Source organism: Sphaerodactylus townsendi, linkage group LG03 (assembly GCF_021028975.2).
Source record: "Sphaerodactylus townsendi isolate TG3544 linkage group LG03, MPM_Stown_v2.3, whole genome shotgun sequence".
Classification (NCBI taxonomy): domain Eukaryota; kingdom Metazoa; phylum Chordata; class Lepidosauria; order Squamata; family Sphaerodactylidae; genus Sphaerodactylus; species Sphaerodactylus townsendi.
The window spans coordinates 125,273,446-125,288,263 of NC_059427.1; the positions used below are offsets into that span (position 1 = coordinate 125,273,446).

Genomic DNA, 14,818 nt, shown 5'->3' on the forward strand with positions numbered 1-14,818 from the left:
TGTCCTCCCCAGTCTTCTTCTTTTATTCAGGCAATCGATTGCTCACCCCTTCCTGTTTCTTTCACTATATTTGAAGCTCCTGTTGGGGTTATGTTTCATTTTTTGAACTTATGTATTGTGTTTACATTGTAATTGTGTAGTTCTTTATCTGACTTCTCTTCTGAGTCACTGAAACTGAGAAGGAAGGGGCAGATCCCAGAGGAAACAGAAAGAAGACATTAGTTTCTACTTCCCTGATTAGTTAGTAGGAATCACCCAAATATCTTCCTACAGTTAGAGGGGAAGACCTAGTTAGTAGGAATCACCCAGAACATATCTTCCTACAGTCAGAGGGGAAGACCCTTCATGGTAAGTCTCCAACAGTTGTTTTCTTGCTGGAATTCAGCCTCTTTACTGCAGTAGTTGTCCTATATTCTGTTCTGGGCCATCACTGGCAGAGCATGGAGGGACCGGAGCCTGGAGCATGTTGCTTCAAGTACCTTACCTTGGAATGGCCACAGTGTGTATCTATTTAGATGTGATACGCTTGTGGGTTGGATTCTACACAGAATTTCTACTGATGGGAAGGATCGTGGCAGTTTTTGCAGACTCTCTTTTCTGTGGTATTCCAACTTCCTCCTCATGGTTTTCTTAGAGGGTCTTTGTCAGCATGGTGTAGTGGTTAAGAGTGGTGGACTCTAATCTGGAGAACTGGGTTAGATTTCTCATGCCTGTACATGAGCAGTGGACTTTTATCTGGTGAACTGGATTTATTTCCCCGCTCCTACACATGAAGTATGCTAGGTGACCTTGGGCTAGTCACAGTTCTATCTGAACTCTCTCAGCCCCACCTGTCTCAAGAGGTGTCTGTTGAGAGGAGAGGAAGGGAAGAAGTTTGTAAGCCACTTTGAGACTCCTAATAGGAGAGAAAAGCAGGGTATAAATCCAAACTCTTCTTGTCCCTTCAGGAGGTGAGAAAATGCTTCTCACAGTGGAAATGTGTGAAAGAATCCAAGTCCTTGTTTTAATTTCACTTTTCCCTTTGCTGTTTTCTGCTTAATCCCTCTTGGCTCATTAGAGCTGGATTTATTTTGGCAGCCGTATTTCTTTTTCATCCTTTGGTTTTGTACCCAAATTAATGTATTTGTTTTTATTTGAAATGAATATTACATTTTAAGCTGAACCCCCCCCCCCCCCCCCCCCCGAGATTTCTCAATCCAACCATTATGGAAAATAAGAAATGAGTTACCCTTCCTTCCTAGGGTGGTCAGTACATTGCCCTTTCTCTGAATCAAAGACTCACTTATACTTCCATGGTCCTGACAAAGTAAATAGGTGCTCTCCTCCCTGGCTTGAGGTCCCCTTATCACCTCTAAATCAATGAGCAGAAACCTTCCCGCAGGTCCCCATAGATGGGCCTTGGTAATGAAATGAGGCCCACAAGCAGACAGTTGTGTGTAGTGATGCCAACTGCAGTCCTATCTATTCTAAGACTGAATGGCAGTCTGTGATCTTGCAATGTGTTTCTTCTGATGTAAGTTTGTACTGCCAGTGTACCCGATGATGTCAGAATCTGAAAGGACACTTTTATTCCCTAGTGCAGAGCATAGAAGCAGGGGTGCCTTTGTCTTGTGAAATCCAGAATAACATAAAAACAGGCAGTAAGTCTCGTTTCATTTCTGTGCTGCCCTGTTGTTTACTGCCTAGGGGCTGCTGAGCAGCCCACAGGAAGCAGATGACTGATAGGTCTCCTTTTACAGAAACAGCTGTTTTACATGCTTCAGGAGGAAGGAGAGACCATGGCACTCTTCAGCCAGCCAGTCTGCTGCTGGGGATGCTTTTTGGATGGCACCCATCTTTGAGAAAGGATGTATGGTGGTACCAGCGGGACTGTCTTGAACTGTCCTGTTGCCCCTAAAATCAACCAAGTATGCAGAACTGGTGTGGGGGTGTCTACCTTTTATGAATGGGGGTGGGAATGAAATCATGAAGAGGTAGCAATCAAGCAAAAGTAGATAACTAGTGATATAGGAGTGTGGAGAAAGAATGAATGCTTTGATTTATTTTTGAGAATGATGCCTCAAATTATTTACATCCCTCATGTCATCTTTTGTCCTCTGGATCATAACACATGTTACCTTGAGCCACCTAAATTGCAACAAGTCTAATATTATGCCTTTATGCGCCTCTGAGGCTAAAGTATATTTGCTTCCTTTGTGTTTGAAAAATTAGTGTCTAAAACCCCTCACCTTTCAGTTCTCAAAGAGAACCTTGCTTGGAGCTATGAATGTGGTGCTGTTACATCCCTATTACACCATTCATACTATCCCAATAGTAAAATAAATACTTTTGTAGTTTTTTTTAAATTGTGATGTTAGAGGATGTTCAGTGATGATATTGTTGTGTACTTGTGGGGTGGGGGGGTGTCTGTGGATCAAAGATGAGGACTCACTGACATAGATAATTTTGATAGATGGTAAAGTATGAGTGACTCACAGTATCAGACTCTCCTTCACAGTATCAGACTCTCCTTCACCATGCAACTTTCTAACTCCTGAAAGCTGGTGATTACTGTTTGTTTCTCTTCCCTTCCAAGTTACTGTGTACATCAAATTCTGGAAGGTCATTAAATGGTTGCCAATTGAGTTCCTGAAACCAGCACAAACACTGGGTTTTGCAATTACTGTTTTGCAAAATCTGAGGCTGCTGTGTGCTGTTATGTGCACATGCAGACTGTGGAACAGGCTTGACCTGATGGTGATCGCACATCGACAGGTGGGCTGTAAGCTGAGACTCTGACTTGTGCCCGACAGGGGGAGGCTAGAGGGCAGGGTGGCTCAGTTACAAAATCGCATGGCAAAATCGCATGAGCTGAGCATCCTTAAAATAGCTGGAGGGAAGCTATATAACAGGAGGCACCACTAGAAACAGCCAGTCCTCAACAAGAGATCATTACATCTGTGCAGTCCTGTTCAAGAAGGACAGAACACCATAGCAATCCTCCTCCTTGGTCTCTTAGCTGTTAGAGTGGAGAGGACCATTTCAGATCCAAGAGTCTGTTGTGTTTTGACACGTCAAAGGAGCTTATATCTGTGGGGTACTGTGCCTTTTCTTGCCCCTGAACACTGTTCCTCAGCCTTTTTGCCCTGCAGATTCCTCGTTCTTCCTCTTGGTTCTATAGCACTCTGCCACCATGAAGTATTACTATCCAGCTGCACCCCCCAGGTACAGGAGATACACAAGAGGCCTGAAGACTGTGCGTTTTTCCAATGATGTTATCTTCCAGGACAATATCCGCCAAGGTGACCTGGAGCAGGTGGGGCGTTTCATCCGTGCCAGGAAAGTTACCTTGGACACTATCTACCCCTCTGGTAAGTAGGTAGTGGTTGAAAATAATTAAGTATTGGTAGCTTCCTCACCCCTGGGGCAGGCGGTGGGTCACAAACTAGATCATGGTTTTTCTTCTTAGTCTAGAGAAGGGAGATCTTTAATTTTTCTCTCCCCCAATAGCATACTATAGGGACGCGTACAATCTAGATTTCATTAGCGGAATCATCTTGGAGCTGGGAACTACTTAGCAGTATGATACAAACATGCAGTTCTTAGTTTGCAAAGAATCCTGTTTTTGTGCAGATGAGCTTAAACATATAATCAGGACTATCTGAGCTGGGAAAGTTGGGAACGTCCCTCAAATCATAGCAAGCAAATAAAATTACCTGTTTGGCAAACTTCTCAGTGCTTTCATAAGAACAGATTGTCCCAAGGAGCCTTTTCTTCTACTACTGTGTGTCTGTGGAAAAACAACATCTGAAAAGCAGAGGTGTGAAATGTTGTAACCATATAAGTTACAGCTGTTGTATCCAAGTATACAGGCAGTGTGACTGTTATGTCCTGTTGCTGTTTATCACTTATGAAAGACCATAGAAACCTGAGGCAGTGTGTCCCTGCAGTTGGTTTTGGCCTCGGTTAATGGCTTCATTAATTTAATTAGTTTAATTCTCCAAGAGGCTCTTAGATTCAGTTCTAATTCAAAGAATCCTCACTTTTGTGTGTCTATGTGGAGGACCTTAATTCAACCCATCCTTTATCCTCCCTGGCCAAGTTTATTCTACCTCACTACACTTCCAGAATAAAAGGAGCTGTATTTGTTTTTCAGATAAGGTCAAGGTCCCAGCACTGTTTTGTGAGAAAAATATTCCCAAGTAGTAGGAAAGTTTCTTTCTCAATTCCCAGGCCTCTTCTCCTTTGCTCCATGGATTTATTGTCTTGATTTCCTTCCCACCATTTTAACACTGCAAAATCCTGCTGAGAAAAATCCTGCAGAGTATATCCCCTCCTTTTATCTCAGGACCACACTGCCCGATTCCATTAATGTGGCTGATCTATTCCCCTTTCCTGCTAGGAATGGCTGCCCTCCACGAAGCTGTGCTTTCTGGGAATCTTGATTGCGTTAAGCTCTTAGTGAAATATGGTGCTGACATCCATCAGAAAGATGAGGACGGCTGGACACCGCTGCACATTGCCTGCAGTGACGGCCATGCTGACATTGCAAGGTCAGAGCTGCTGGTTTGCTAAACCGCTTTGCTAAGCTAGAGCCTCTCATTCAATTGTGCCTTCTATTAGCCAGAAGAATCTGTTGATCATATGGCCAAGAAAAATGGGGCGGGAAGTTCTTTTTCCAGGCTGAGACTTGTGATGTTTGAAGAACAGTGTCTGCTAGAACATGGGGGGGGGGGGGGAATAAAAGGGCCGGTGTTAGTATACCTTGAAGTAGAGAAGCTGCCCAGGCTTCTGGTGGTGTCTACCGTAGAGAAGCTGTCACCATTGTGGCCTGCTTCTTTCCTGCCCATTTAGTGTTCCACCATCCAACATAACCAAGAAAGAATGTGTAGGCAGTTGAAGGCCTTGGCAGTGGCTAGGGAAAGAAAGGTGCCAGCAGGACCTGGTGGTGAGCACAAGAGGGCTCCTTTTCCCTGCCCCCCCAAACAACTTGGAACTGGGCCAGCCTTGGCTGATGGCTGTATCCTAGGGTTACTATTTCTAGGTTGGGAAATTCCTGAAGATTTGGGGATGGAGCATGGGGAACGTGAAGCTTGGGAAGCAGAGGGCGCTCCATGGGATATAGTACTATGGAGTCCGCCCTCCAGAAAGCCATTTCCTCTCACAGAACTGATCTCTGTAGTCCTGGAGATTCCATGTCATTCTGGAAAATCTCTGGGGCCTCCCTGGAGGTTGGGAACCCTGGTCCTACAGGCTGTGCCAGTTCACAACATTTTCTGTTTCTTTGTACAATCTTCAAAGCAAATGCATAGGGCAATGTTATGTGAACTTTCCTGTTAAGTGATTTCCATGACTCTGGCTGCTCTTTTTCAGCAAGTTGCCATTGCTGAAATTTATGCTGTTTCCCTGGGTGTATAGCCTAGACTGCAATAAAGTTTTTCCTCATACCTGTATTCTCTGTTAATGTGATTGCTTGGAGGGATTTGACAGCTCTAACCTGGACTTTGGACTCTGAAATGAATGTAATACATATTCCTTGTTGCAATGAACGTGGATTGAATTTCTTGAGCCTCCCTGGGTTTCTGCAAATTATGATGATGACTGCAGCGGCAGTGATGCTTTATTTAACAGGAAAATGCAATCACCATTGCCTCTCCTCATGTCTTCTTTCTTTGATATCGCAGATACCTCATCTCTCTTGGGGCCAAACTAGATGTCACCAATGATGAAGGGGAGAAGCCATCTGACCTTATTGACCCTGAATACAAGGACCTTGTGGAACTTTTCAAAGCAACTCGAGTGGACTGAATGTATACTCTCAGTTCTTTGCTACATGGAATCCAGTCTCTCTGGCAGGCAGGAAGATCTGTTGGGTACTGGAAAGAGGCTTGCAAAGTTGACATTAGATGGTACTAGACTGGCTACGGAAACTGTGGCCTCCAAAAGAGGTCATAGTTTGATTGCAATATGTGTGTAAAAGACCAGCTACTTAAGGGGTACTCAGAGAGCTATGCTTGGGATATCCCATTCAAAGTGAAATACATTTTTTTATGACCCACTGCTTGGTACCTGCGAGGGTCAGCCTTTGGCTTAAATGGTTATAACGAAGAGGGCATACAAGTCCTGCCATCACTGTTGTGCAAGAGGTTCACAAAGGTGGTGGTGAGTTAAACTGGACTGGGTAACCAATTTGTAAAGCATACATCTTCCAATACACGTTTGCCTTTACTCTGATCTTGAATCACAGCAACATTGAAGCTATTTTCTTGACAGCTACAGCCACTCCCAAGATGAATCCTTGTGCAATTATCCTACAGAGAAAATAGACCCAACTTCAAGCTGGTGCTGTAAATATGGATGATCCAAGCACTGTTGTGTATAGTCTTATTTTCCATGTTTGTGCATCCTAGGCTTGCTTTTCTACTGTATTTTTTATGTGATTCCAAAACAGCCTTTTATTTTTACAATAAAGTAATTCCTAAACTCTTGTATTCTTTTTTCCTCATTCTGTTTTCCCAAAGGAACAGCTGTTCTTGTCCAGCTGCTTCCCTTGAATTACTTGAGCTGTGTGGAAGCCCTGATCTCTTTCTTAGAAGTATCCACATCTGTGCAGAGAGAGGGAATCCTTTATCAGTGCCAAAAGACAAGAAAAAAATAGAAGCAAAATGAACGCTAGAGACCATTCTCCATCCAAGTTCTCATTCATAAGCTTCTAGCTGACTAATGTTGAAGTATGGAATCTATGGACCACCTTCACCATGGTGTAGCTGGACATAGATTAATCTGGGCTCTCTCTTACCTCCTGAAAAAGGTCACCATGCATATTTTTGTAGTCCCTACCATATGCAAGATGCTATGCGAAAACTTTTCTTGGAAAGGCAGATGACAACATGCAATTCGTAGAAAGAGAAATTATCTAGGATTCTCATGTGTGGGACTTCCTGCGTTTTTTTCCTCTGTGCAACCTCCATGTTGTCCTGCTGTTCCAGCAGTGTAATCCTCAGCAAAGTGAGTTCCTTCTAAGTCCACTGAAAGTGCTTAGCAGGGTGAAACTCTGCTTATGACTACACTGTTAAAGCCCCATCATAAAGGTCTCGCTCCTTCAAAATGACTTGAGCTGGCTTTAGCAATGACTTGGCAAAGGACTTAGCTAGGGTACTAGAGTCAGAGAGAATTAGGAATGGCATTTCTTGGTGAAAGGTCAAATACTGTTGGTTAGTTCACATGCAAAGATGGCTTTCAAGAGCCAAGAACTGCATATTCCTAATCAGATAGTTTGCCTCTCGGTGAAAATGAGTAGTAAATCACTGGTGCTTCTGTGTTAGCATGCGCTGACAGAACTAGGCTGAGCTCATATCAGTAGCTGCCGCTTCAAGCCACGCTTAAACACTTCCAGTCAGGCACAGTGTTCTGTGTAATCTGACCACACTGCAAAGCAGAAAATTGCTCAGTACAGATTTTAGCGCCTTGACCTGGCATTACTTTTGTTTTAAAGCAACGTGTTAGCTGTGCAGATTGTGATGATAAACACACATAGACAGTGTGTAGTAAAATCTTACAAGGCGTCAGTGGGAATGAGGGTGGAAGCTTTCCAGTTTCTCCACCATATCTATAACACAGGTAGGAGCAATTATGCAAATTTGAAATAAATCTGCATCACTTGTACAATGTTTTGACTTTTTAATGTAAAACTATTTGGGCTGAAGAGAGGTGCCAACTGCAGTCTGACACCTTGCCTTCAGGTAAGGTTGCCAACAGGCCTTGAGAAAAATGTCTTGTCCCTTGGTAGAGACTTAATGTATAGCAACAGCCACCTGAAACTTTTAATGGCATGGAGCTAAATGGCATCACCTCATAAATAACTGCTATCGAGTCTCTATTAAAGGGACAAGACAGTTTTTCATCACGCAGTTGATAAGCCATTCAGGGTTGTTGTCTCAGGCTCTCTGTAGACTGAATAAGCATTTTTTAAATTTAGATAACTTTTCCAGGAAATTCTTGAAACAATGGAAGGGCTATTGTCTGAGTTATGGTGAACTAGCAAAGTCCTCCCCACACCCCTTTCCTCTCTGTTCTCACCCAAAAATAGCAATTACATGCTGCTGGTTTACCAACGGATGATCAGTGAGGATCAAATCTAAGTTTTAAATTCATTTTCAAAGGCAACTCTCTGTGTATATGTGTATGATGTGGGGAAATGGACAAGTAACAAAACCAATCACACTCAGTTTCATTACCCTTTCGGACTTCACCCTGAAAACCACAGGCCAGCCCAGACAACTAAATATACGTTGTTATTGAAGTGCTGCAGGCCGCCCTGAGCAGAACCAAGCTGTTTTGCATGTACATTCTAACCACAGGAATTTTTTAAAAAGGCCCCCTGAGAACACAGGACTTCAGTAGTTACAAGATCAACAAACAGGCATGATAAAGGGGCCGACGGGAGGTTTGGTATGAAAACGGTATGCCTAAAAATGTTACTCCTCCGAACTAACACATCGAAATGGAATACAAGCATTTTGCTGCAAACCTATTTTTGAGCTTGAGAACCGATTATTTTAGAGGACTCTGCGTCAAACCATCCCCAATCATGTGCAGGATGTCCGTCCAACGCTAAGCACTGATGGTGCTGACAGCCAAAACTACCATTGCCCCAGCATCCCGTTTCTAGGAAACACCCCCTCCTCTGGAGCCTGCCCCGACGCGGGTTTCCATGGATACCCCCCTTTCCCCTGCCTGGTCGTTCCATTGCCATGGAAACCTCTCCCGCGGGTACACCGTACAGGGGCTGTCCGGACCCATTCACCCGTAGTGCGCATGCGTAGCCCGGCCTAGGCGCTCTCTTCCGCCCCGGGCCTGGCAGCAGCTGGAGGAACGGGGACCGCCCCGGGCCCAGGTGAGGAGAGGTGGGGCGAGGCCAAAAGGGACGTGAGTGGGGCCCATGATAAAAAAAAAAAACCCCTTTCGGAAACGGGCGCCGTAGCCAGTAACCGAGTCCCGGAGAAGCGATCTCTTTTTATTGTTATGGGCCTAGTGAGATGCCAAGCCCACGTAGGTCCTCTCGTAGAAAGAGAGCGCGCGAGACAACCAAATATGGCTCGCTCGCTTCCCCCCTCTCCCCCACCCCCCTCCAGGGAGATTTTGCCATTACAGTTTTGGGGATGTACAGACAAGGAACGGGGCAGGTCTCGAGGGAAGCGTAAGGTTGAGGAGAGCTCGGGTTCACAGATGTCTCTGGGACTGGGGCCCTGTGGATGGGAGGGGCAGCTGTGGGGTGCTGAAATAGTTGGGAGCCTTTAGGACTCCTGACGTATTTCTATGAAGCAAAACTTTATTGGCATAGAGCCTGACGTATTTGGGGCTTGCGAGGGAAGTGTGGTTAGAAGAAGCTTGTGATCCCAATACCAGCGTATCTACCACTGCCTGTAAACGGAACGTCTCTCAGATGCCTGTATTGCCACTTAAAGTCCTGGTGCAGTTTCCTCCTGCTTCTGGGGTTAGTGAGAGTCTGTCTGTTTTTGTTCTAGCATCGCCGACCCACACATCTAGTGCTTGGGCCAGGGCTGGGCAAGAGGCAGCCATGACAAGGTGAGAAAGATGGTGGGATTGTGAGAACTGAACTTGTGTGTCAAGTAAGCTGATGGGATCTCTGGCTTCAAGTCTTTTTGTGGTTTTTCATCTGGACTCTCTCTAGTTTCTATTATATTTTTCTTGATGGGGTGGTGAGACTAGTTGTGTGGCTGTGCTTTCTGCTAAGTATTTTTGGGTATGGATAGTACAAGTAAAAGAACACCAGGGAAGTAACCTCTGGTCAGTAATTAGTTCACTGGCTAACAAACTGGAACTGAAGTTTTATTCCAATTTATCCATGGACTTTGACAAGTCAGGTTTCTAATCTATATGTCCAGTAATATACAGATGCAAAAGATACAATTGTTTTTGTTCTAGCATCACCGACCTGCACATCTAGATGCAAAGATGCAAAAAAAGAAAAAGAAAAACAAGAACTTTAAAGCCTCTTGTATATTATTATTATTAGTTTAATTTATTATAACTGCCCACCCCCGAAGGTGGAATGAAACACAGAATAATTGCAATCTGTTTGGGTTTTACTTTTTAAAATTGTAAATAACAGACCTAGAAGATTACTGATCCTTTTTTAGAGACCCTTATTGTACAAGTTCCTTTTTGCTTTCTTTGTGGGGTAAGGGTCAGTAACTTGTACTGTCTTTCAATAAAGTCCCTCCTCTGTTTCTAGCTCCCCTGTTTCCAGAGTTGTTTACAATGGCAAGAGGAACAGCAGCCCTCGCTCCCCAAGCAACAGCAGTGAGATCTTTACTCCTGCACATGAAGAGAATGTGCGCTTCATCTATGAAGGTTAGTTATACCTTAGAAGGCTGACACAGTCGTCATTGCATCTTCATGGAGTCAATGGCACAGCACCCTGTCTCCTACCCTGTGTCTTGCCTTTCTTCAGCTTCAATATTTTTTCCTGTTCGAATCTTGACAGTGTGTCTGGGCACCTGGAGAAAAAAATGGCTGAAACAAAGTCTTTATAATATCTGAACATTTAAAAATAGATCTGACATATGAGACCAGTGGTGGGATTCAAATGATTTAACAACCGGTTCCAGTGATGGGATTTAAATAATTTAACAAGTGGTTGTTTACAAGAGGCATTTTAACAACCGGTTCTGCTGAAGTGGTGTGAACCTGCTGAATCCCACCACTGAAGACTGATTGATTGCTGTTGCTGGTTCGTTTTGGCAGATCTTCTGATTTCATATCCAGTAACGCAAAGGTCACTGTCTTCTTTCTGTCTTCCTTTTATCTTAAAAATATTCTCAGTAGAAAAGGTACATGTAATATCCAGGGTGTCAAAGTCTGCGTGGGTCAAGGATGAGTTCCTTTTTCTCTATATGGAGATCTTCTGATCTGTTTTTGTTTTCTACAGCATGGCAGTGTGTGGAGCGGGATCTCCGCAGCCAGATGGCAGGTGGCGAACGGGGCCTTGTGGAAGAGTATGTGGAAAAGATACCAAACCCCAGTCTGAAGGGTGAGTTTTATTTTGCCACTTGAATGTGGGGATCTAGATTGTATCCAGACACAGTTGTGCTATAAAATCCCTTACTGGGATCTTAAAACTTTGGTTTGTTCTTAAAACGAATTAATATGAGCTTTTAATTGTATGACTCCAGACACAAATGGGATTTTTCTGCTAAAGGCTCAGAGATTAAAATGAATGGGAGTTCTCTCAGAGGTATTTGGAGCATAGGATCTTGCCCCTCCCCGATATCCCCACTTCTTTCTCCCTATGTCTTCCCATCCATTTTCCTCATTTTCTGTATGGCCTGCAAACTTTGCAAAATCCTGCACAAAACTTTAAGCTGGAAAAAAGTGATTTAAATTCATCCCATGAATGCATGACCATAAGCAGAGTACTTTTTGACCAGACAAAACTTTAATGTACTCCAGAATTCTGCTTCTTAAAGCGGCCCAGTAGATACTTTCAGAAAGCAGGTCATGAAGGTTTGCCCGAGCATCTGTTGTTCAGAGGTATGCTGTCTCTGAACTTGGTGCATATTTAATTATCATGGCAAATCACTGTTGATAGCCCTGTTCTCTTATCTGCACTTAGTTTATTTTAGTTAGCATATTGGGAATTTTCTGGCTCCAGAATATATGTAACTATCCTATATTGTATTATCAAAGGCTTTCATGGCCGGAATCACTGGGGTTCTGTGTGGTTTCCGGGCTGTATGGCCAGGTTCTAGCAGTATTCTTTCCTGACGTTTCGCCTGCATCTGTGGCTGGCATCTTCAGAGGATCCTCTGAAGATGCCAGCCACAGATGCAGGCGAAACATCAGGAGAGAATGCTGCTGGAACACGGCCATACAGCCCGGAAACCACACAGCGCCCCAATCCTATATTGATTTTAATATAACCTGAATGTAGGTTGTAAAATTCAGTGTGAAGATGAATAACAGCCTGTTTTATTCAACCGGGCTAGGGAGAGGAGCCAGTTCATTCCTGTTAATCACACGTTTCTGTTTTCCTGTGGCTGGAGTGAATGTACAGTAGTAATGGTCAAATTATGGTGAGGAGTCAAATATTCTTGTTCTTGTCAACAAACAAATTGATGGAAATCAACATGAGTGGTAAAGAGTCTTACCCTAACTGTCTTTTCTTTCTTATTTTTTGGCAGCATTCAAACCTGTTGATTTGAGTGACTTAAAGCGACGGAACACACAGGATGCTAAGAAATCCTAAGGTGGCTTGGCTTGGCCCAGCCCCAATCTCTGGCACATGGACACTGATCCATGAATTCGATGACTTTGTGTTGGTTTCCTTCTTTGGTCTGGATTGTGCCTGGGGCTGGCTCTGAATTCCCTAGAAAAGATAGGCTTTGTGCCTCTCCTTCACAGCATCCCCTGGCCTGGGCTGCCTGCCTTCACTCTACAGTTGGCCCCAGGAGTTCTCCTTTTCCCTAGTAAATGACATTTTGCTCTGATGGTGGCCAAGAGACTGGTGTATACCCTGCCATTTTTAAGAATATGGAGTAAGGCAGAATGGAATCAGGAACAACCTGACCTATTTTCTCCCTGAACTCCTCTCAAAGCCCAGCCCTTCTTAGGAAGAGGCCAAGAGAAGACAATGGGATGGAAGCAGTAATGGTTTCTGTTGCCCATCCTGCCATTTTCAGTCTGAGAAGTTAGAATGGTAACTCAACATAAACACCTGAACTTTTCTCAGGTGAATGAAAGGGTGTTGTACTGCAACCTCTGTCTGTCTGTGTTAAGCTCCTTGGGGCAATGGTGGGGGAGAACAGAAAATAAAAGCTGAGAGCCCAAGTACCATGTTCCCCTGAGAGCAAACTCTTTTAAGGTTACTGCAGTATGGGATAGAATGGCACCCTGTGCTGAGGAGATACTCCCATGTGTTGCTGTCACTATGCCCTGCTGACTTGTAGCCCCAGCCAGGGGGCGAGCAGTATTTCTGAGCTAGCCCCAGAGCCAGCCCTATGCCCCAGCAGTACTGGGGGATAGACTTAGTGTGTTCTGGGCCCTGGCAGGTGACAGAACTGCCTGTTCTTGTGTCCAGCCCAGCCACTGATGTTGGAGATCCTGCCCAGGGTGGGTAGGCAAGGGGCATGGTGGCTGTTCCTTTTGTTATGTCCTCTCTTGGTCTGTGTCTGTTGTTAAGGAGTGTTGTAAATAAACGCTGGTTAGTCATTTTGATATTCCTCTCTGAGAATCTGTCTTACATTCCTGGTTACCAATATCTCTGGGTTCTGGGTTGCGTCCTCTGTCCCAGCCCGTTTCATCCGATGTGGGGGAAACTTTCTCCAAAGGAAAGGTATGGAAGATTTTTTTTGTTTTACTTGTTGCCCTAATGACAGTGGGTGGAAGATACTTGTGCTTCCTGCCTGACACCTGTTCTTCATTTGTGCTGGGCTGGTAAGATCTTTAATTAAACTTTATTAATTTTCCCTCAGGCAATTAGCTCTGTCTGGTCTAGTCTATGGTGCAACCTGATCTGCAGTGGTTGCGATTGTGCCACGACTCTGGAAGTGGATTAAGATCTCTTCCTATGGGATCACAGCCAAAGGAAGTCATAAAACATCTCGTTGCACCTGACGAGTACTATGTTTAGCCATCTGCCTCACCAAAGATTTTGCATTGATTCCTACCCAGGTACAGTTTGTTATCACTCTGCTTCAGTACACATTGCTCGGTAGACCTTAGACCTGTGTGCATACTGACGTGACAAAATATGCATGAGATGATGGTGTGAAACAAAATCTGTGAGACAGCTTGTTTGGGGTTTCTGTTCCAGCTATATTTTATTTTAATTTTTTAAAAATTTCTACCCCGCTCATCCACAAAGGGCTCAGGAATATGTTCTGGTACAGACTTTTTTGTGCAGTTGGCAGCAGGCAACTCCTAAAATTCCCCGCCAGTGGAACATTTGATTACTGTTTATCATACGATTATGTTTTCATGTAATTATGTTCAGTGGAACTGCTGACAGTCCTGCCTCCTTAGGAACATGGAACACTAAGAATTTAGAGATGTTCCTGAACACCCTGGTGAAGAAGCCACACAGAAACTCTCTTGGGGGGAGTAAAATTCTACTAGGTTTTCCTGCTCCTTGAAATCCAGACTTCTTGGGATATGAGTGCCTTAAAGGTCAAGAGGAAGCTGAAGATTCTATTACAGGGTGTTTGCACTGCAGATTTTTTTTTTGTCTTCAATGGGATTATCAGAATTTCCCCATCACAAAAACCTGAACGAGTTAACTGATACGTGGCTTCTGTGTGAATGAAGCCTTGATCATTCACTGTACTATGAATATTTCAGCACCATCTACCTTCACAGATCTGTTTTTGTACTCAGTGGGGCAGTGTTAGCACTGAGAACAGGCACTCTGGGCCAATCAGTAGCTTGAATTAAATACAATATAACATGTTGGCTAGGGACCAGCGTGGCGGAGTGCTTATGGTTCTGGACTTGGCCAGGAGAGACCCCGACTGAAATCTCCACTCTACCATGAAACTGACCAGGCAACTTTGGACGAGTCATCCTCAGTCTAACCTTCCTTACTAGAAAGTCATGAAGACAACATGGGGAGGGGAGGGGAGAACCACGTACAGCCCCCTGGAGGAAGGGTGGGACAAAAACATAATGGATAAGAACAGTATGAGTCAACCGGCAGTACAAGCATTGATATGAATGAAACAAAAAGTCTGTGTAAAAATATCATATAAATATGGGACACTAGATTTAGAACATAGACATGAGTGTGTGATGATAATGGTGAAAGGGTGATCCCAGTGGT

At 44.1% G+C, this 14,818-nt stretch overlaps 2 protein-coding genes across 3 annotated transcripts; both read left to right on the forward strand.

Moving 5' to 3' along the window:
- The first annotated feature begins 2,468 nt into the window (after window positions 1-2,468).
- PPP1R27 (protein phosphatase 1 regulatory subunit 27) lies at window positions 2,469-6,470 on the forward strand. The gene is made up of 3 exons (XM_048492247.1): window positions 2,469-3,350; window positions 4,382-4,532; window positions 5,664-6,470. Exons 1-3 carry the CDS (start codon window positions 3,173-3,175, stop codon window positions 5,785-5,787), a joined length of 453 nt encoding a protein of 150 aa, XP_048348204.1. The 5' UTR covers window positions 2,469-3,172; the 3' UTR covers window positions 5,788-6,470.
- Window positions 6,471-8,742: 2,272 nt separating this feature from the next.
- Window positions 8,743-13,218, forward strand: MCRIP1 (MAPK regulated corepressor interacting protein 1). 2 transcript variants are annotated; one of them, XM_048491604.1, is made up of 6 exons: window positions 8,743-8,875; window positions 9,507-9,567; window positions 10,238-10,356; window positions 10,934-11,035; window positions 11,991-12,077; window positions 12,186-13,218. In XM_048491604.1, exons 2-5 carry the CDS (start codon window positions 9,560-9,562, stop codon window positions 12,059-12,061), a joined length of 300 nt encoding a protein of 99 aa, XP_048347561.1. In that variant the 5' UTR covers window positions 8,743-8,875; window positions 9,507-9,559; the 3' UTR covers window positions 12,062-12,077; window positions 12,186-13,218. The 2 variants fall into 2 exon arrangements, with proteins under 2 accessions (XP_048347561.1, XP_048347562.1); XM_048491605.1 differs by lacking the exon at window positions 11,991-12,077.
- Window positions 13,219-14,818: the final 1,600 nt, after the last annotated feature.

Excerpts from the sequence above, each read along its gene's own strand:
- PPP1R27 (XM_048492247.1), top strand. The coding sequence starts at position 3,173 with ATGAAGTATTACTATCCAGCTGCACCCCCCAGGTACAGGAGATACACA. Across the intron at positions 3,351-4,381 it reads GGACACTATCTACCCCTCTG|GAATGGCTGCCCTCCACGAA; the intron begins GTAAGTAGGTAG and ends CTTTCCTGCTAG. Across the intron at positions 4,533-5,663 it reads GGCCATGCTGACATTGCAAG|ATACCTCATCTCTCTTGGGG; the intron begins GTCAGAGCTGCT and ends TTGATATCGCAG.
- MCRIP1 (XM_048491604.1), top strand. Across the intron at positions 10,357-10,933 it reads TGTGCGCTTCATCTATGAAG|CATGGCAGTGTGTGGAGCGG; the intron begins GTTAGTTATACC and ends TGTTTTCTACAG. Across the intron at positions 11,036-11,990 it reads ACCAAACCCCAGTCTGAAGG|GGAGAGGAGCCAGTTCATTC; the intron begins GTGAGTTTTATT and ends CAACCGGGCTAG.